The 21402-nt window shown below is 40.6% G+C and overlaps 2 protein-coding genes across 5 annotated transcripts; one reads left to right on the top strand and one right to left on the bottom strand.

The window, feature by feature from the left end:
* The first annotated feature begins 736 nt into the window (after positions 1-736).
* On the top strand, positions 737-14520 carry togaram1 (TOG array regulator of axonemal microtubules 1). Of its 3 annotated transcripts, none has more exons than XM_028565638.1 (23): positions 737-1019; positions 1934-3109; positions 4946-5000; positions 5546-5674; positions 5850-6113; positions 6212-6489; positions 6606-6829; positions 7356-7456; positions 7552-7716; positions 7828-7893; positions 8237-8400; positions 8500-8671; positions 8975-9211; positions 9649-9772; positions 10118-10223; positions 10499-10734; positions 10882-11040; positions 11882-12008; positions 12110-12225; positions 12369-12555; positions 12724-12943; positions 13075-13161; positions 13253-14520. In XM_028565638.1, exons 2-23 carry the CDS (start codon positions 2078-2080, stop codon positions 13504-13506), a joined length of 4503 nt encoding a protein of 1500 aa, XP_028421439.1. In that variant the 5' UTR covers positions 737-1019; positions 1934-2077; the 3' UTR covers positions 13507-14520. The 3 variants fall into 3 exon arrangements, with proteins under 3 accessions (XP_028421439.1, XP_028421438.1, XP_028421437.1); XM_028565637.1 differs by having other exon boundaries at positions 6212-6501; positions 8503-8671; XM_028565636.1 differs by having other exon boundaries at positions 6212-6501.
* A 409-nt stretch (positions 14521-14929) lies between these two features.
* ccdc28b (coiled-coil domain containing 28B) lies at positions 14930-20650 on the bottom strand. 2 transcript variants are annotated; one of them, XM_028565639.1, is made up of 6 exons: positions 20430-20650; positions 18860-19238; positions 18180-18349; positions 17784-17938; positions 16397-16419; positions 14930-16264 (listed from the first exon to the last, which is right to left on the bottom strand). In XM_028565639.1, the coding sequence occupies exons 2-6, from the start codon at positions 19093-19095 to the stop codon at positions 16210-16212; spliced, it is 639 nt and encodes a 212-aa protein (XP_028421440.1). In that variant the 5' UTR covers positions 19096-19238; positions 20430-20650; the 3' UTR covers positions 14930-16209. The 2 variants fall into 2 exon arrangements, with proteins under 2 accessions (XP_028421440.1, XP_028421441.1); XM_028565640.1 differs by having other exon boundaries at positions 20446-20650.
* Positions 20651-21402: the final 752 nt, after the last annotated feature.

Genomic DNA, 21402 nt, shown 5'->3' with positions numbered 1-21402 from the left:
TTTTGTAAATCATTATTCTAAGGCAGTGACCTTTTTAAAAAATAAATAAAAATAAATCCGTGGTTATATGGGTGGCTAATATACTATATATTTGAGAAAATATATACTTTTCTTCATGAATATACCAATATCACAAATAACAAAACAAACAGAAACATATACATTTTAAGTGATATGTATGTTATCTACACAACTGTGCGGAGTTTAACCCTTGTGTTGTCTTCCCGTCGACCATTAATTTGTTGTCCTTATCGGTCAAAATTAAAAACGTTTTTTCAAAGCTTTGTATATTCTTGGTCAATAAACCTAATTTATGTGACATTATACCAAATTCTTTTGTTTAAAAAAAGCAGAAATTATGAATTATTTTGACTAATAGTTAAGATCAGAGGATGTTGAGTGGATCACAGTTTTTGTCAAAGTAAATAATAACACCCATAATTCAATGAAAGTAATCATCAATTTTACATGCAAATAATGTTTTATGGGTTCCATTCAACGTGCATCCATGCATCCATGTTAATTTTGGGCAATTTGGATAAAAGAAACCCATAGTTGTGATATAAAAAAACGGGTCAAATTTGCCTCTAGGACAACATAAGGGTTACAACTATAACTAAACAAATTGATATGGGCACAAATAGACATGACAGATTTGTATGTACGTTTTTTAAGTGCCGATATATCCTAATGTTTCGACTCTGTTTCACTTTTCATCACAGTCTACAGCTCTGTGGTGATGATCGTGCCTGGAGGAGCCTGGAACTCGCGTCACCATGGAAGCGCTCAGTTTGCAACATGTATTCGCCATTTTGCTGCCTCGGTGTGTGTGTGTGGGCTTCTCTCTAATACCTCTGTAGCTTTCAAACATCCAACACTCAACATACCAACTGGAACAGCCACGGAAAACGTCTGCACTTAGAGAAGTGTAGCTGCCGCAGCATGACATGGAAATTTGGACGACGTAACATTAGATAGTCTCATCGAGCGTCACGGAAGAGGACCAGGAGGAATGCAAGGTCTATTTTTTTTGTTGTTGCTGTTTTTCTAACTTTGCTAGCCCACTCAGCCAGCAATAACCACTAACACAATTTGCAGAGTAGCAAGTTAGCTTAGCACCGTTTCAGTGATGTTGCAGTTAGCTATGGTTCTATGTAACGTTAGCTAACTAATGTGACGTTAGGCTGCTTAACGGTAACGGTGTAGTCAGGGATTGATTGTAACGTTAAACCCATTGAAGGCATTACTAAGTATCGTATAACGTTAACTGGCTACGGCTGCAATCAACACACATTTGTTACTAATGTTGTAATAGCAGGGAATAATGTAACGTGCAGCAGGAAAGCCCATCTCAAACCATTCTGCTGATAACTAACGTTACCGTGCTTGACAGCCACAAGTGGTTGTGTCAATGCGCTCCAATCTAACGTAGTTCATGAAGATCGATCGTAATGTTGAGGAGCAATAACTGACTCTCCCTCAGTTAAAATATATACAGTTACATGGCTATGTAACATGTTTATATACATTATAACTAAACCTTTTGCCCCCCATTTCCTGAGTGTCCCTAAAACGAAGCGGAAACTTAAAGGGGATCGTGCCTTTGCTGTGGCAGCTCCAACAATATGGAATGACCTACCTCTGACACTCTGTCTCACTGTCTAATTTTAAATCTCTTCTTAAAACCCACCTTTTTTCCTTGGCCTTTCCCAGCTGAGGCTGACATTTTTGTGCAATTTCTTTTACTGATACTGTTTCATGTTTTAAATGATTGCTACTTTGTTCTGTACAGCACCTTGTGTAACATTGGTTGCTTTTTAAAGTGCTTTATAAATACATTTTGATTGATTGATTTCACTCTCAGACAATTGGAATTGATTTTGTAAGTGGCTACCCCTGTTCATTTAAAAAAAAATCATTTTTGCATTCACAGCTTGACAAACAGGAGAGTGGTTTTCCATCACCAACCACTCAGGATGAAAGCACGAAGTAAAGAGGAGGAATATTATTGTCCTCACATGATTGTATTTGCTTCTTTGGATTCTCAAATTTGACCACAACCACAAGACCATCAATAATGATACCTGGATTGATCTCCCAGGAGTTACACAAGCTGCTTCTGGACCTGACCAATTACCAAAATCGCACAAATGGGGTGGAAGAGCTCAAACACATCCTCTCAGAAGTGGACATGAAATCAGTCCCATCTGGCAGTATTGTGGAGTTCATACATTTTCTCCCTCAACTTCTGGATGACAGTAATTTTAAAGTGTTGTATTGCACCTTGCAAGTTTTAAACTTACTCATTCAGAAGTTAGATACAGGTGTAGACAGATATTTCAAACAGATAGTCTTAGTGGCTTTGAAGGCCCTAGGGGATACTCGCACTGTCACCAGAAATGAATACATGAATGTGTTTCGACAGCTCATGAAAACCGTCGCACCACAGCAAGTATTGGATCTTGTCATTGGCACCTTGAAACACAAGAATTCAAGGGTTCGGGAAGATGTGCTTAACATCATTATGGCAGCTATGCTCACTCATCCTAGAAAAGATTTCAACATCCCTAAGCTTTGTTTTGAGGTTGCACCCTATCTGGCAGACAGCAAAAGGAAGGTTCGCCAAGCCGCCCTTGAGCTGTTTGCGGTTTTTGACTATTGCCTTGACACAGGGAAAAAGCAGCCTCTAATGAAAGCTGTGGACATGGTTGAACTCAACGAGGATGCAGACGGTCTTATGGCAGCTGTGCAGGCGAGACGAGCGAGGCACGTCCTTCCCAAACTCTCCTCAGAGGGGATAGTGGAGTATGGCTTGGTGGTCCCGAAACCAGGACATCGGGGCTCCCTGCAGTATGGTTCTGGAGCTGATCTGGACTGGGTGATGAACGGTGGGCGCATAAGCAGTGCCAGGAGCCACAGAAGTGAACCAGACTGCAACCAATTGTATGGCTATGGCAGCTTAGGTTCCCTCACTGATGACCTTCCACTTCAAAGGAGGATTGTCAGCGCAGGTAAAGGGAAGAACAAACTACCCTGGGAGATGTCGAGCTTCTCATCCACTGAGAATGACCAGCAATGCAGTACTCTGAATGGAAAGTGCTCTGAAAAGGTGGGGTCCATCATCACTGTTGACTCGCAACATTCTCACTTGTCTCTTGTGATAATTAAGCCATCTAGCATATGGTTTTACTAACTCTGTTAAAATAAGACAGTTTAAGGGATATTCTGGTATATTGTAGGTTCATTTACCCAGAGAACAGATGGAAACGGTATCCTTTTAGTTACCATTGATTGACATTAATGTAGCAGCTATTGATTCAACAAGCAGGGTTCACCTTTTTTTTCCTTCTAAAAATACTCTTTGAAATACAAATCAATTGGGTTTAATCAGTCACATATTGTTCATATTGACTTGGAAATTACGGAGCATCTCATTGACGAGGCAGTTATGTTGATTTGCTCCCAATCAGTCAGCAAGTGCAGTCATTGCAAAGAGCATGAAAGGAGTGGGGTATTTTTGTGTGCTTGCTTTTTTTCTGCCTCCCTTCAGTCTTGCTTAGTTTACAGAGGAATGCTAAAGCTAAACCTTGGTAAGAATGAATCTTCAAAAGTCGGGGGTGTTGTTTGTTTGCTTTCAGAATGTTACACTTCTTGTTTGAACAAGCTGATTCACACCCAAAGGCACCAGTCCAAAAAGACATCTTAGAGGTGGCACTTTCCTCAGAGAGAGTGGGGGGGAAAAACCTAAATATAGGACGATCTCTCATGATGCAGTATGGATGGAGTGCAGCAGAGAGAGAGACCGTTATATCTTACACATCTTAATACATAGAGTTCTGCTGTGTCCTCCTCAATCAACCTCTGCTTGTGCATATAATTGCATATTGTCTAGACAGCTCATAAGGCTTGATAAGAGGCGTTCTTTTTTTACATTATTAGAAATGAATCTGTATCTTTTGGCAGGGTAACAATAGGCTTAATTGTATCCTTGACTGTATGGCTCTCATTATAAACCGAGCTAAATAGATAGGTAAAATCTCAGAGCACACCCGGATCACAGACACTATTTCTTGAATAAATACAGTAGGTGACTCATTTCTCTGCACAGTGACACTGTCGCTGCAAAGATGAGCATCCATTGTCTTGAGAATACAAATCAATTCAAGGTTAACCTACCACTTTGTTCGTTTAAAGTATGTAATGTGGAATAAATACTAATCATATTTTATTAGCTAACAAAAATGGAATGATTTGTTAAACATAATGCAGCTCTATTCCAATAATGTCCATTAGTTGAGATGAGTGGCTTTGTTTCATAAGGTATTATTTGACCATATTTTGTTATGGAAACTATTATCCAGCCTCCATTTGAAGAACCTTCTGTTTACAGCAGTGTCCGTTTCCCGGCAACTCTATTACCACACAGCACACTTAGTGAAGGGGGCGTTACACATAATTGGTAATACCACAGGGTTATGCTTGTAAAACATGGCTTATTTACTGCTCTGGTGTTGATTGCAATCACACCAAGTGCTCCACGATGAGTGTTGATCATATTGTAGGCAGTGGGACTAAACCTCAGCCACTCTCTCTCTCTCTAAGAGGCTGAGATACATGCACCGAATGCAAACATCTGTCATAATTCTCTCTACATGATTTATTCATCTTAGACTACGATTTAACAGGTTGCATTTAAAGTGTCATGAGAACAGTAGACATGATGTACAGTATATTCAGTAAAGTCTGTTTACAGTGCAGAAGAACCACCCAAATGCCACCCAAGTGTCTCTTGTCTGAGCTGGAAAATATATGCAACACACCTTTGTTTAGGCCAGTGGATGGAATTACACTTAGACTCCTGTTTATTTAAGGATTGATTTACATTAGTTCTTAGAACTTCATCCTCTATTGTTGCTGTTAATGGAACTAATTTTCTGCCTACTAGGATTTCCTTCCTCCGTCCAGGAAGCTCAGTCCAGAAACCTACATACCCAGTTTCAGTAAGTGCCGAGACTTTCTTCTCTCAACATTACCTTCACATTTATTCCATATGAGGTGAAAAGGACAGCTGACTACTGGTTGTCATGGGTAACATCAGCCAGGCTCAATTTAGAGCGGCTTTAACTTGAATTAGCATGCTGAGTCAGAGAGTCACCCTGCCACATGTCACCAAAGTCCTGAGAGGAGCACAGTTGCAAGCCAGAAAAGTGTCATACTAGTCTCACACCATGCCAGAAGAGGCCATTACATTCACCATCTATTTAGTTCTCTTAACTGTAGCCTGCTGGAATGTCATGGACAAAAGAAATCCTAACATAAAATATACATCAAACTCTAATAATTTTACCTTAAGAAGTTCATTTGGACAGATACACTGTAGCACATTCAGTAAACAGTTTCATGTGAGCATTATTTACCCCTAAATCTCACTCATGTTGTAAAAAGTAATTTTAAAAGTAAAAGTTTTCAAAATGGAATTTTGTTTCTCACCTCAGCAACCCTGTCAGTTTTATAGTGTGAATAGCAAAATATACCTTCCATCTAGGTTCTGCACAGCCTCAGAAGCCACAATCCTCCAGAAGGAAGGAGTCCCCTGCCCGCCTCAGAAGAAGTGGAAGCCTCAACTTGGAGCCAGACATCTTTAAAACCACCAACTTCTCTGACCCAGATGTTGGTAAGAAGTCATTACCTCAAAATCATCCGCTTGTTAAAAAAAAAAAGCATAACAAAGTACTTGAGTCCTTTTAAACAGACAATTTTCATGTCATGAAGCATATTTTTACCATCTTGTTACTTTTTATCTGCTCAGTATTTCATGGTTCCTGACATGTGAATACTCTGTCTCACAGTGGCACCCAAGGGACGCATGCTTTCAAGGAACCCCAGTGTTGAGCGCACGTTCTCCCTGCCCTCGAACCCCACCACGTCCGGATCCTTCCTGCTGCCCTCCTACCCACTGGCTACGCTCCCAGGAGGCATGCTTACTCCAACTCTGTCCCGCCGTCATGCAGACTCCTCCCTCTCTATGTCCAACACATGGCCCAACAAGAGAGAGAACACCCCTCACCAGCGAGACACCAGCCCCTGGAGAGACACAACAGACACAGCAAAAGGTAATTTCGTACAAAGTCAACATGTGTCCGCTGAATAAAAACATGTTGTGGCCTCTTTGCATCATCTGTTTTTATCCTCCCTGTTCTACCTCTTTTAGGAGCCCATCTCTCGAGCAAATGCTCTCCCCGGCCTCTTCGCGCCTCCCTGGTGAGTTCTTCTTCCACTTCGTCATTCCGCCGGGCTCTGAGCAGCACCAGGGCAACCCTATCTATCTCGCCAGTTGTCCCAACAGCAGAGCAGGTCCAGTCCCATAATGGCCAGAAGTCCAGTGCTTCAGGCAGCCCTCAGAATCTTCAAAGGGACCTTCATCTGGACCCTGATAGCATCAATGTGGCGCAAGATCCTCAAGAGGATGATCCTCTGGACATGCAGGAGGTCAGCGAAACAGTCAGTACACACTTAAAGAAACACACGGTCTGCTGTAAAAGTTTGGCTCTGTAAATAATATTCCTCTCCATGCTCATATGTGCCAATTTGTGTGTTGTTCACAGATGCTGAACTCCCTGCGATCGTTGCGCAACAGCGCTGCCAAGAAGAGGGCCAAAGTAAACCTTAGCAGTTCAGATCCAGACAGCCCTGACTCAGCTGTGAGGCTGGACCTGGGTTTGGACTCACCATCACACACCTCACCAATGCTTACCACCTCAGCCAGTGAGAGTGGTCTTTCCAGTCTGAGCTCAGTTGCCAACTCCAGCTTCAATGGCATCAAAACCAGGTAAAGGATCTGCTTTTTGCTTCATTTAGCATTTATTGCTTTTGAAGTCCCTCCACTACTGTACATGTCGTCTGTCTTTGAGTAGAATCATACTTGAAATACAATAACTTGATATTGTGATATAAGCTTTATGCGTACACCATAGGTTCCTCCTGTAGACTAGATGATGAGATTGGCTCTTGATGCATCTTTAGCAAAAAACTCATAAGCAATATTAAGGAAAAAAGCTATTAAAAACACATTATAAATACAAAAAAAAGTTGTATTTATAAGTATGTAAACACATGCCTAAATATACTGTAACGTGTAATGTTTTCAAATAATGCATTATTTTATGAGGATTACAGTATGCCAGGACATTAGTCAGCTCAGGTACCTGTTATTATATGTCAGTTAATTGAGTCAATGTTTTCACAGACATGGTGACAAGTTAAAGCAGTGATAATCTGGTACCCATCTGGTGGCGTTTGACAATGAGTTGAACAGTTTCCCAGCATCATTTCTCACTTGTCACATCTGTCAACAGCCCAGGAAACTCTGCCTCTTCAGGAATGAAACCTCGCATTGCAAGAGTGCCTTCTGCAAAACTGAGGTCTTCTGTGTCCATGGACTTCAGCAGCCTTCAAGGTATTAAAGGGATAATGTGATTTTTGCCCAATCTGTTTTATTGTTTGGTTTATCTTATTTACGTCTCTGTTTTCTGTTTTATTTATTTTTTCAAGGATCGTCTCAGAGAAACAAACTGTCGTCTGAGGTGGGTGTTGTTGGCCAGAGAGTCACTTACTCCAACGGAACAATCAAAACTGAGGAAGAGACAACAGGACCGTCCCCTCCGTTGGTCAAACCAGCCCTCCGTGAATCAGTCAGAGCTCTGAAGCCTGCCAAAGGTCCGTCAGCGGTGATATCAAACTGAACAGAGCTTTGTCCTGCCAATAATATATTTGTGGGCTTAAATAATTAAATCAATCAATCAGTATTCCTCTCCTTTTGATTCTTAGGATCTCAGAGCCACAGCAGCAGGAACTCACCAGCCACGGATATGGCTGAAGGAATCATTGGAAGAGGTCAGTCTTTGCAGATCTTGATTTGGGCCCACAAGTCTTCATTCAGTTGTCCAATATTCTGTTGTGTTGCCAAGATGTTCTAGCTGAGTGCCGTTTTACAACAAATTTGAAAGGCAAGTGACATGCTTCCCAAAGCCTTGTCTGAGCTACGTAGAAGCATAGCCAAAGTTTTCAGTGGGCAAAGACTTCCCATAATCCTCTTGCCACATACAAACACAGTCACAATTCTAAGTTTAAAAATATCTCATTACTGATTCTTTTAGCATTTGAGAATGTTTAATGTCCACCTGTCTGATCATTTATTTAAATTATCTGCAAACATCCCTCTTGTGCTTTGTCTTAGGCATGTTTGGCACTGCCATGTCCTCCAGCCTTCCAGGAGTCGCCTCGTCACTTGAGCAGGGTGATTCCGTAGCCAAACCCCCCACTGATGCCTCCACAGGCATCTACAGCCATGCTGCCAGTCCCCTAGACAGTGATGACAGCCCACATCCAGATGAGGTTAAGGTTAGTCACACTTTCGCCTGTGGTAAATCATAGTACATCATCCAAAGTTTCCACTTACCAAAGTCCCACCTGGTGTGTTTTCTACCAATGCACGTGCAGCAGAGGGTGAAGAATGCACGGTTTAGCCGGGATAAGATGCGGCTGCAGTGTCTGGATCAGCAAGAGGGGCAGCTCAGTCAAGCAGACCACACGCGAGACAAGATTCGCCACAGAGTCAGACAGATGCTGTCGGACTCCCCCACAGAGGAGAACCGAGTATTAATCATCCAAGGCAAGAGAAAGATTTGGAAACCTTAACCAACTGGTTTTATTTATTTTATTTTTTAATTAAATGTATATTTCTTCATAATGTGAGGTTTAAGTCACAATAGTTAACTATTAGTTATAAAATGTCTCACTCATTATCACTTTTTTTTGTTGCTATATTGCACTTCAGTATTGGATCTTGCTATGATGTACTTTATTGTATCCTCATGCTCTTTAAATAAATGAAATCATCCAAATATGCAGCTCCTGATGTTTGCACCAAGAGACTTGAAATGTTGAGTTTTTTTGTTTGTTTTTTCTCATGTAGATCTGCATCTGAATGGCAGCACACTGACTTCCACCAGAGCAGACCTTCTCTCTGATGAGTCCCCTATCAGCCCCACCAGTCCTGTCAGCCCACCAGGACCCCAAAGCCCCATCAAGTGCTTCACTCCGCCCCACCAGCCGAGCCCCCCCACAGTGCCCCCCAACCCCAAAAACTTGACCCGTGTTAGGAGGGCCCCTAGCCTCAACAGAACTCGACCATCGCTGTCCCACAGCTCAGGTTAGTGGATCTAAAAACCTACGACTTCATCTATACATCTACCTGCTGCACCAAATGTCAAGCTCAATCATCTGGTTTTTTAATCCAGCAAAAAATGTCACAGTGTATGTTTATTATGTTGCCATGTATCATCTCTCAGTTGTCACTGGCTTACAATTTAGCAGTATTCCGACACATTATAAATATATGAACCAGTGCTTCAAAAGGTCTTTGTTTATAGAAAATGGTGGAACATTAATTAGTCTGTCAGAGCCATCAGAGCATGGCTGGATAAGATGTTTGCTTTGGGTAATGTGCCACAATGCTTTGTTTTGACAACCTACTGTTAATGCACCGCCGCCCACATACACACACTGGTTGTTTTCAGACTAATTGAGATGTAACATGAGACTGTGTGTGTGTTTTGTGTGTTGTGTGTTATCTGACGGGCCATTTAGATGAGCTGTCCCCTGGTACCACCGGTCACAAGAAAAATCTCTCAGAGCCTCCGGAGCTGTCTCAGTTTTCCAAGCCTGACCTGGCGCTGGCGCAGAGCTTTAACCTGCTGAGCTCCGAAGACTGGTGAGAAACACTCGCATGTTACAGTATCTCAGCTGCACTGTTTGGGAGGAGACTAGTTCTGATCCATCATCCTGATAACTCAAATCCAGGGGGCCAGAGATTTATAGAATATAGAATAGCATGAAAAATCCATTTGCTGGTATTTATTAGCTTAAGAATTACATGAATGGAAAAAAAATATTAAATTACAAACATTCCAATTATTGTGGGGTAAGAAAAACCTTTACAATTTTACAATTACTGTAATAAATACCTTTTTGTAAAGAAGCAGCCACTGAACCGTGTCTTTAAATGTTGTCAAAAAAATCTACAACACACGTCTATGAACCTTTTTTTTTACTTCAGGGAGAAGAAGATCGAGGGTCTGACGATCCTGCGCAGTCTGGCTCACCACCACTCAGACACACTCCAGGCCAGACTTCATGATGTCTGCCTGGCCCTCATTCAAGAGGTAGTATAACTTGTTGTATAACACTCCCACATCAATTTACTTTTGCATTTTGTTGCTTCACTCCATCTGAACTTGAACTGCTTTGCTCATATATATATATATATATATATATATATATATATATATATATATATATATTTATGATTTTGCAGATCATTTCTCAGTGTCTTAGTAATTAGCAGTTTCCATATTCTCAGCCTTGACTGACTGACTGACTGCCAGGAATGCTCGAATGACCCAGTTTCCCCAGTATTAAAAATGTCCATCTCATTCAGGTAAAGAACCTGCGGTCAAGTGTCTCCAGGGTTGCCGTATGTACGCTGGGCGACCTGTACACCCACCTGCAGAAGGCAATGGACCAGGAGCTGGATGGGACAGTTAAAGCTTTACTGCTGAAGGCCGCGGAGAGTAACGCCTTCATTAGGCAGGATGTGGATGCAGCCCTGGGCTGCATGGTGCAGCACTGCACACCAACTCGTAGCATCAATGCTTTACTCTCTGGGGGACTCAGGTCAGTATGTATCTCTACATACACACACAGCAAGGTGCTGTTTCAACATATATACAATTAAATTTTTTTGTGTGTACCTTTGCCCTATTTGTAACGCCAAATCATTTGAATCTTTGATTGCTGAATTGGTTCCCCCTCTTCTGATAGTCACCTTAACGCAGTGGTTAGAAAATGCACCGCCCAGAACCTGGCTAATCTGGTCGAGAAGGTTGGTGCGGTCCGTCTTCTGTCCGGAGGTAAAGATCTCACAGACAGAATCTTACCTGCCGTCACCAAACTCGCACAAGACTCCTCACAGGAACCCAGGTATGCCACTTTGTATATGTTGCTGGATGCGTTTGCAGTTTTTACAAGTTGGAGCCATTGGGCCTGATTCCTGTTTGTACGGCCAGATTTTTTATTTTTTTTTGCATTTGTGCACATTTTGTGAGATTCATAAATATTTCCTGTTTTACAAAATGGAAAGAAACAGAGTGGATGGTTCTACCAGCTGATTCGCAGACAATCCTTATGGTTTGTAGAGAATTCTAGGCCATTAAATAACAAATAAAACACAACTAATATTGGGAACATAGAAAATATAAAAACTTCCACAAGATTTTTTGTGCTTTTAACATTTTCTGTTTTTTTTGTTTAGAAACGTTCAACGTCAACCATAAAGGAAAATTAGATAAGCGGACACTGTTGGCGCATGCCATTAAAATCCACTTTGTAACCAGAAAAATCCAATCCAAACTTATAATGTTCAGTTTTTGTTGACCTTATCTGAGAGGATTTTGCTCTTGTTGTGGTTGTCTATTGGATTGAATGTATGTAATATGTCGTTGCCCCATTTAGGTTATTAGGAATAGAAAGAAAATTTGAAATTTTTTTCTATATAATGCAGGTTAATACAACCCAATATTGCAACATATAAAATACATCTGCATTCTGGTTGATGCATGCTTTACTATTACTGAGATAGAAATCTTAAAACATTGAAGAAAAACAAAAGTAGTTTTTCCTGCTTAGAGTAATTTATGGACATGACACCTTCAAGGCCAAAGATGGTATCACTGCCGAGAAGCCAGAATTTACACCAGACAGAGACTGTTAATATCTGCACTTATTGTCTGAGTTCTCATTATCATAGTGGTTCAACACACAGGTACTTTGGGCGTCAAATGCTGCTGTCCCTGTCATCCCACCCTGACTTTGACAAGATCCTGGAGAAATATATTCCCACCAAAGACCTGCCGACTGTCAGAGAAACTGTCTTCATTCTCAAGACAAAGGTACGTTTGTGTTTATTTAATTATTTATTTATTCATTCATATTGCTTTTGCTAAAGGTAACACCGTCATCTTACCTGGAGATTGTTGTTGTTTTTTTTTAGGCTCTTGGTGAGATGTCCCAAGACACCCAGTCAGCCAGGGGTAGACGCTCCCTCCCAGGCAGTGGTACAGTCCGGGCCTCATCTCTCACCAGAGAGCCACTCAACCAAACCAACAGGTGGGTGTAAATATCAAACATGAAGTTGAGCCTTTTGAGCAGAGGTGTAGCTAAACACAAACTGTATAATGAATATAGAAAGTATGTTATTCATACTTTAATCACAGGTTTAAACCTTTTGATGTATTTTGCATCATCTACAGGGAGTCTAATATCCATAGCCACAGCTGTAGATCTCAGACACAGAGTATTGCAGACAAGACCGAATACATCACGCAGATCTCAGGTCTGCTGAGTTCAAAGGACTTCAGAGAGAGGATCAAGGGAATCGACCAGCTAGAAGCTGACTGCCAGCATAACCCCAACATGGTCATCAATAATATATTCCCGGTTAGTACGAGCTTTTTTTTTTTTTTTTTTTCTCCAAATCCTATCAATAATACGTGCTTTGTCATGGTTCACAGTAACCATCATCTAATGCTGTTTCATCAATAAAACCTCACTAAAATGTCTCTCTTTCACCTTTTGTTCTTCGCCCTCTGGGTTCCCTACTTTCAGGTGTTTGATGCCTTCAAGGCCAGGCTGCAGGAGTCCAACAGTAAGGTCAACCTGTATGCTCTCGAGTCTCTTCAGAAAATCATCCTCTTGTTGAAGGACAACCTGTCCCAAGTAGTCAATCTCCTAGTCCCAGCAATCGTGGACAATCACCTCAACTCCAAGAACAACGCCATCTACTCTGCTGCTATCGGAGCTATCAATGCACTCATCTCAAATCTCGGTACTCATTTTGAGCATTCAAATATGTCTGTTAGAGATTAAATTGGAGTCAGCGAAGCAGTCAAAAACGGCTCGGTCTAACTGGAGAATTGTCTTTATTTGACTTTGTGATTTTCTTTGTTTCCATGACAGATAACATACTTCTTCTTCAGCCTTTGTGCACCAAGGCTCAGTTTTTAAACGGCAAAGCAAAGGTGGATCTTATCGAAAAGGTGGCAGGTACGTCAGTAATAAATCTGACCACTGTTTCAGCTTGGCTCTCAGATTGGTGCGTAAATCTGACCACCGTTTTCTCACTTTCTTTTTCCAGATCTTGTGACAGAGCTCTACCCTCGCAAGCCCCAGATGGTGGAGCAGAAAGTGCTTCCCTTGCTTTGGCACCTCCTGGGCACCTCTACCCACAGTGGTACCATCCATGGCCGGGGCGGCAGCGTGAGGGGTGCTACTGCCAACCTGTGCCAAGCCCTGTACGTCCAGATGGGGCCCAATCTGACTGAGTGTGCTGCCTCCCAGTCTGCCAATGTCCATAAAGGTTTAAATGAGGTCCTGAGGACCTTATCCTAAAAGGTAAAACAGAATCAGAACACAACCTAATGTTGGAAGAGAAGAACATTAACACTGACCTTACTTGAAGACAGAGATGTTCTACATTTCTTACAGTGCCTGCACTTTTATATCAATAAAGAGAAAATCCTTTAAAAAGTAGGAGCTCTTAATCTTATCTCAGTGAGATTTCCTCTGGTACAGAAGCATGGACAATTGTAACATACTGACATCAGGTCTTACACATACTCAACCTGCTCTCTTTGCACTTTGAAAAGGTAGCTCATTATCATGATAGACTTAATGAGTTTTACATTTTACCATCCTATGGTTGTCATTGCTTTTTTTCATAATCTAAACATGTACTGTAGACAAATCAGAGACACTATTGCAGAATGTAAGATTGAAATGCACAAAAAAAGACAGGGAAGAAGACAGGGACCTGAAAAGTGTATATTTTTGCTGTTTCATCAAAATATGATGTGATATTTTCAAGACGTCTTATATAGTTCTCTAATGTGAATTGAGATTAACCATAATAGTACAAAATACTTTTGTACAGCTCAAATGTGTATTTGCACAGTATTAGCTTAATCTGTTATTGTATGCTGTATAATGGTACAGTTAATAATTTATCTATTGTGTAATGGTTTAAAAGTCCTGTTAATGATGTGCTAAGTTGGTACCGTCTTTTTTTTTTTTTTTTTTTTTTGCATGACCAAAATTTACTGGCAGGATCAAAATTGTTTATATTTTTGTTAAGGAGATATATATGTACACTGATGCCGAGATCAAGGTTTGGTTGGAACAGATTTCTTCTGGATGGGGACAGCGTGAAAAGGAAAAGGAGTTCAGTTTTGCTCCAGCCGTTGCCTGAGAAACCGTAAAGGCCCAGATCTGATTCTGTCTCAGTATAGTGCCAGTCTTCAACTAGCCTTTTAACACATCTATTGTTAAATTATATTGAAGTTGTTTGTGAACAAGAGCGAAGACAGATTGATATATAAATAAAGTGTTTTATTTCTGTAAAACAAACTTCCAGGTGCTTCATTCAAATATTAATGGGATTGGAAAAGGGATATTGAGGGGCTTTGACCACATTTGTTAAGGTCTAATCTTGACCGTTACATTCTAGCCAAGAAACGCACAGTCTATGCCTTTTAAGTTACATAATTTATGAATATATGATAATGAATGGCTAGAGACGGAATACACACTTCACAGGTTTTATGTTGTTTTGACTGCGCCCATTTTATATTTAAAGCTAATGGTGAATTATCCCTCTTAATGTGTAAAATAACAGAAAATTGTTGACCGAAAAGGATCTCTGATGTGGAACCAGAATTAGAAATGTAATATGTGACTGTGGAGACTATCTAGACCATGCCTTTAGAAAAGAGGTAGGCTTAGAAAGCAGTATTAAAAAAAATTAAAAAATAAAAAGTCTCATATTACATTTTTAATAACCAAACACACCAATGATTTGACATGCTTTGACGTTTCAGATGGAAAAACATTATCACTTGAACTTGCTGGTCAGGGATAAAATATTATGGCTTGGGCTTCGCTGCCAAGTTTGGAATTAAAAACAATGAGCATCATAATCTTACCCCCTAAACGTTTAACTATAAAAGTAGCTGCCACTTTTAAAATTGTACTGTACAGATTTATGCCAGCTGCATTATTCTGTGAATGTGCTATTCAGCACAGTATCATGAGAGACAAGTGAATGTCTTGTCGGGTCAGACTCCCCGTGACCTCCGTGTTACAGTAGGTGATTTTACAGCATTTCAGTAGTTAGGTTGACTAGCTTGTGCTTGGAGGGCTGCTGCTACTGGGCCAGCCATCATCCACAAAAACAAAGCCTAAAGGCAACCCTGATAAAGCACTGACACAATTTATCCCATCAGTGTCAACAAATACAGTAGCTGGACTACACATTGGTAGAAACATAAACCATTGTACTTTCAAGTTCATCAAACATACATTTTGTAACTTCTCACATAGTCCCTTTAAAATGCACAGTTATAGCAAAGATTCACCCAACTTTTACTAAATCCAGTCTATTTCCCAGTATTAAACTTTTAAAAGCAAAGCTATAAAAATGCTTATTCACAATAATAGCAAAAGTGAAAACTCCCTTTTAAAGTTCTGAGCTAACCACAGTGGTGTTGTCGACAAGTGCCAAATATGTTTGCTACTTAAGTATGGCTCAAATTTGCTAACAGGTACACATGCCTTATGAAACGATGCAATAGACGAGGCATACTATGAAATCAGCACAACTTCTTAAGCTGTCATGAAATTGGCTTTTTGCGATGAAAATTGGAACACAAATAGAGAACCAAAGTTTACACCTGGATTTAATTATTTGTTCCCAATGATGTAACTAGTAACTGGAGCCAAGTTAGTTGATGCCAGGAACATGCTGATAACTTAGACACAACATATTTCATCCAACACAACTGTTCAGTAAACCATCTGATCATTTCTTGTGCCATGAATGAGGGGTTTATGGTTTTGGTTGAGTGTTCATTTAATGCTCTGCTGCTTTGAGTCGCTATGCTCCCTCTGCTACAATGACCAAATGGAAAAATAGCTCCTCCTCCTCTAGATCTTTCCATTCTGTTACTAAGGCAGCGGGATCAATGCCATGGCAACCTGGACTGGTTAGATGTTGAGAGAAGATGAGTGTTTGGTCGCCATCCTCCGCACCTCGCTTTGTCAGGGACCAGATGTCTTGGGCAGGTCCTGGTTCTCAGCCAAGTGGAGCTTTTGTCTGAACGCGGACACATTAAGAATTCACAGGGACAGAGTTTGATCTGAAAACTATTTGAATCCAGTGTCTGCGCCTGGAGTGCTGGGTGATTCACATAAATAAACACACAGTCATTCAATTAGGAAAGGATACATTGAGGTGCTGAGCTCCTCCAGCTGCAGGAACAAATGAACAAATGGGTGAGAGGTGTATCGAAAATAGAACATGATGTTGTAGTACAGGGGACTAATAGCTGATGGTATTACATAACAGCCGCTGTAAGTCAGGTCAGTATTTGAATTGGACTCCAATCATCTGACTACCTTGTTTACAAAAGCACACTAGTCAACTACCCTTCTTATCCACATAAAAGAAAGTCACTTCACAGCCCTGCTCTGCTCTGCTCCGAGACACAATTATCCACCGCTGCTACAGCTGGCAAGTATTCCTGGCAGCAGTATCTGTAAGATGAGCTGAAGGCTTTTTTTTCTCACCTCCCTCACACATAGCACTGCAACTTCCCCTGAGCGAGCATACCAGCCACAGGCGTGGGTAACTAGGAGCCACACAACATGCTAACAATAGAAACTCTTTCAAGGCATTCTTGGACTGCACGTCACTGTTTGTGCTGGATAATATTTAACATTTAAATACCGCTATATGACTAATCTCATCTTAGACAGACATCATCTGCTTTATTGGAAGGCTCACAGCTAAACGAGCTTGACTCATTAACACTGCATACATGTGATAAATGCCTTACTGCCTTGATCCTTGAGAAAAGAAGAAACATGAAAGCCCATTGCAGTGTTTCACTATTCCCCTGATGAAATATTCCTGAAATAGAAATAGACACTTGATGGGCAGTTAATAACTAAACTGGAGTGCTCCCATGACCTAATCATTTGATTCTCTCCTGGTTTTATATTGTATCACTTTAAAGGGTAAATAAATAGTTTGGCTTTGGCCAGAGTTGAGGATGAAAACAGAAGACTTCATGCCATCAATGTGTGTAACAAGCTGGATAATATATGTTGTTGCACTGCTGTAAAGTCTCAGCTGTAAAATTCCCTGATGTTCTTTGATGGCTTACAATCCATCAAAGTGCATTAAGAAATTGGACCTGTAGTTTAACATAACAGAGGTTTGCTGATGTATATTAACCCCCCAAAAAATGAGAATCAACCTAATGGAGGGTTTTATTGTTATTTTTAGTTAAAATGTCTCACTGGTGAAATAAGGCCAGTGTTATGCGTAAGTACTGTACTCCAACAGTGTATCCAACTAAACTAGAGTAGACCTTCAGTGGAGAGTTTTAGTGGCTTGTCTACCATGTCAGTGACAATAATCAAACACACACGATTTCTTGTAATTTAGGGGGCCGTTTTGGCAAGCAAAAGGTGAAATGTAAAAATATTTAATAAAAAAAAAAAAAATGTAGGTATATGCGTGACCTGGTGAAAACAGATCATGCATCTCTTTTTTACAGAACAAACAACACCGATGAGCGTGACCTTTTGCTGCTGTGGTTGGTGCTTACGTTACAGAGCAGGTGCTCCAGGTTGTGGTCGGAGGCACACTTCCTCTGGTCCTCTGAAAGTTCCTCCACGTGGCTGTCGAGGCTAAAGTGCAGGCGTGCCAACTTCTCCTGCATTTCGCGCACATGCTCCAGTTGCTCAAAGGAGCACACCTTACCTAGAAAACAGAGGAGTTGAACCGGACAGGTGTAACTTTTCTAAAAGGCAAAACATGTCATTTGGTTGCAGGAGGATTACAGCAAAGTCAGAAATAGTTCCATGGCCAACAAAAAAAAAAAGCACAACAGCTATTTGATTTCAATCTTCTTTGTGTAACAAAGCCACTTTTCAGCTGGCTTTATTTTCAGCACGTAACAGAATATTCCCTTGGAGGCCTCTCTAAATCGAGGTTATCTTACCAAAAGCCTGTAGTTTGCCTGAGTGGAAGTCGTTGAGAAGATTGAGGAGGCCTCCCTCCATCTCTCTCACGTCTGAGACATCTGTGAGAAAGGAGTGCTGCAGGGGGGAAGACTGAACTACTTTACTGGGCCCTGCAGGCTGGGGGGCCCTGGGCTTCTCCTTGTGGGGCCTGAGGAAAAACAAACATCACAATCATACGCAATCTGTTGTTGCACTCGTTGACATTAAAAAAAAAAAAAAAAAAAAAACTTGAATGGCCTCATCACACACACGCAGTACTGTTACGTAGGGATTTGTATTATGTGTGTGCGTGTCTCCTCCCTCTCCTAATATATATATATATATATATATATATATATATATATATATATATATATATATATATATATATATATATATATATATATATTATCAAAGTTGACTTTTCCCTATATTTTTAAACATCAGTGCAAAGTGGTGAGTCTAGTGTGTCTAATTCTGAGGCACTTTCAAGAGGAAATACACTCTTTCTACTATACTCAGGTGTAGTTGTGGTGCACACTGTATGTGATCTGACATTATCTAATAAAACCAGTTATGTTATTTGAAAATAAATTAGATGATAGGACAAAAGAATGCAAATAACATTTGCGGTAGTTGGTGTTTTCTGGAGGATTTTCCTGATACGTAAGACACAAACCTGGTGATCTTTGGTGGCGGTACAACGACTGTAAACACCTCTTTGGGCTGTCCTGGCGCTCCTATAGATCTCTTGTACTTGCCTCTGTTCTTGGGGGAGGGGGGCTGTGGCAGGCCGAGAGAGAAGGTGGCACTTTTGCTGGCAGGCAGGACGGTGAGTTTGCGGGGATTGATGGGGGGAGGAGGGGGCTGGGGAAGAGACACCTTTGGGCTCCGCTTCTTGCGTTTGTCTTCCATTATTTATTTTTTTAAGTGAACCTCTCTGGGGTGAGACGGAGGCGGGGGCACTGTTTGGCTGGTGTACAGGACTTCCTGAAGCAACAACGGTAGGAAGTTCAAAAGCAGCAGAATTCCCCTCCCTGAGGACTCTCTGGAGGATTCTGAAAATATTTTGTGATGTTTTCATTAGTTAAACAGCATTCACACAGGTTATCACAACAATATATCTGTCACAGACAAGTCAGTCAGTCAGTATACCACTAATCTAACTGCCTAAATGGGGTTGCATTTAGATTAAAGTCTTAAATGAACACAATTTCCTTGTTTTAATTCATGATACTTCCCTGGTGTAAAAAGAGGGAGTGAAACAGTAACACAGAAAGATATTTTTAGAACAGCTTCAGTAAGTGAAAAGACTTTAGAGATTATGTGTGAACTGAAGAACACCCTCTATTACGGTTTTGAAAAAACACTTTCCAACCAACCAACCAACCAAACAAATTATATACTAGACAAATGATCAAGCAATCCAAACAAGCTACACTGCAGTAAGGCTTTGTTTTTTATCTTTCACTACATGAACAATTAAAATGCAGGGACAGGTAGCATGAGTCCTTATAGGAGCATACTGTAGGCTATATGTTATACAAATGGACCTAATGTACACAGCTTTCAGACACATGGCTGAAGAAGAAAATCAATACACTGCATTATTATCGAGACTTCCCTACAGTAGGATAGTGGAGTTTAAAAAGGTCTTACACCCTCTTTACACAGAAGTGACCAGAAAAACACCTTACAGTGTGAGGCGATCTTATTAAATACAATGGCCTGCAATAAATCCAAATATTTTACTATAAATTAAAAGGTAGAATTACAAGATTGTTTTTGTATTGGATTGCATTTTCCTCTCGTTTGTTGTTCACATATATTTTATATTAGGCTCAGTGATATTAGTACCTACCAAACTATTGCAGTAGAGTGGTTGAGTTGTTACAGCGAAAGACCAAGTGCGTGCATTAACGTCACTGTGGTCCCGGCACTGGGACTAAATAACCCTTTATCTCATTACAATGGGGTGAAATCACTGTAGCTGTTTTATCTCCTTGACACTGCGTCAGCCTCCGTTTAAAGTAGAATCCAAAGATGGCCACTACAGTAATACACAATGGCAACTTTATACGCTGATATCCTTCTTTATTTTGATTATATTAATCCTGTAGAAAATCTGCTTTAAGATCATTATGGAGCCAGCATTTTTTTTTTTTTACACCATATTTGTTCAATTCAGTGTGACGGAAGACGCGTAAACAGATCGTCTACGAACGAAAGACAGAAACGTTACGACTTACCGAATCAATTACGCACCAGAGAGCAAACCGGCTGAGCACAGTGTCACATTTCTCCTCCCGCCATTTAAAAACGTTTACGTACACTTCATATAAATGAACCTTTATAGCGCAATGGTGGTGAATCCCTCCTGCAGCAGTGCTGTGAACGCTGATGTAAAGCGCGGCAGCAATCGATGCGCTCTGCTTGTGCGGGCTGTTGTCTTTATCCGTCTTAAAGGGCCAGTCCGCCCCGCTGTGTGTGCCAGGTATTGGCCCCTATAGGTTATGACTGTTTACTTTGTCACAGGTGCACACAGCATGCTGGGTACTTCCGAACACTGATCAGCTGATGGTGCAAATATCCTTCTTCTATTACAGCCTGGAGGGTTTGATGCTACAATACAATAATATGATACTACAAGAAACAGGCCACATGGTGACCCAACGTTCATCTTTTATTAACAATCGACTTTCTCTGACATCTTGACATTTTTTTTAAATAGCCAGCGGTGGAAGAACTAAGAAGTACTCTTATATTTTTACTTAGCCTATGAAAGTAGCAATACAACAGGGTAAAAAAATGTTAAAGTAACAAATGCCTGTATTCAAAATCTTAAGAGTATTAGCATCAAAGTAGTACTTATGCAGAGTGGGCCATTTTAGAATCATATAAATCACTGTTTATGATTAGTGACGCATTAATTTATAGCCAGCTGCAACATTAGTGGATGTTCAAATTTGAATTTTGGTGTTTGAAAATCACCAATCCAACTTAAACTATTTTTGGACTTAATTTGAGTTAAGGTAGTTATAGTGCAAGAAAAGATTAAAATCCTTACAGCTTTTCTTTGATCCATATCAATACTAAATAGATGAGAAAATCTCAACATATTGTAATTCAGCAATTGTGCAACATCAAAAACAAGTTCTCAACAATAAAGAATCAATTAGTGCACCTTGTCAAGTGAAATGTACACCTATTTGCTGAGAAAGA

Source organism: Perca flavescens, chromosome 20 (assembly GCF_004354835.1).
Source record: "Perca flavescens isolate YP-PL-M2 chromosome 20, PFLA_1.0, whole genome shotgun sequence".
Lineage (NCBI taxonomy): Eukaryota > Metazoa > Chordata > Actinopteri > Perciformes > Percidae > Perca > Perca flavescens.
The sequence above is the reverse complement of the archived record's forward strand: the minus strand, read 5'-3'. Positions and strand labels throughout refer to the sequence as shown.

Coding starts and splice junctions, on each gene's coding strand:
- togaram1 (XM_028565636.1), top strand. CDS start 2,078: ATGATACCTGGATTGATCTCCCAGGAGTTACACAAGCTGCTTCTGGAC. Junction 8,401..8,499: donor CACATCCAGATGAGGTTAAG/GTTAGTCACACT, acceptor ATGCACGTGCAG/CAGAGGGTGAAGAATGCACG. Junction 12,556..12,723: donor TCATCAATAATATATTCCCG/GTTAGTACGAGC, acceptor CCCTACTTTCAG/GTGTTTGATGCCTTCAAGGC.
- ccdc28b (XM_028565639.1), bottom strand. CDS start 19,095: ATGGAAGACAAACGCAAGAAGCGGAGCCCAAAGGTGTCTCTTCCCCAG. Junction 17,939..18,179: donor AGGCAAACTACAGGCTTTTG/GTAAGATAACCT, acceptor TCTGTTTTCTAG/GTAAGGTGTGCTCCTTTGAG. Junction 16,420..17,783: donor TGGAGCACCTGCTCTGTAAC/GTAAGCACCAAC, acceptor TTGTTCCTGCAG/CTGGAGGAGCTCAGCACCTC.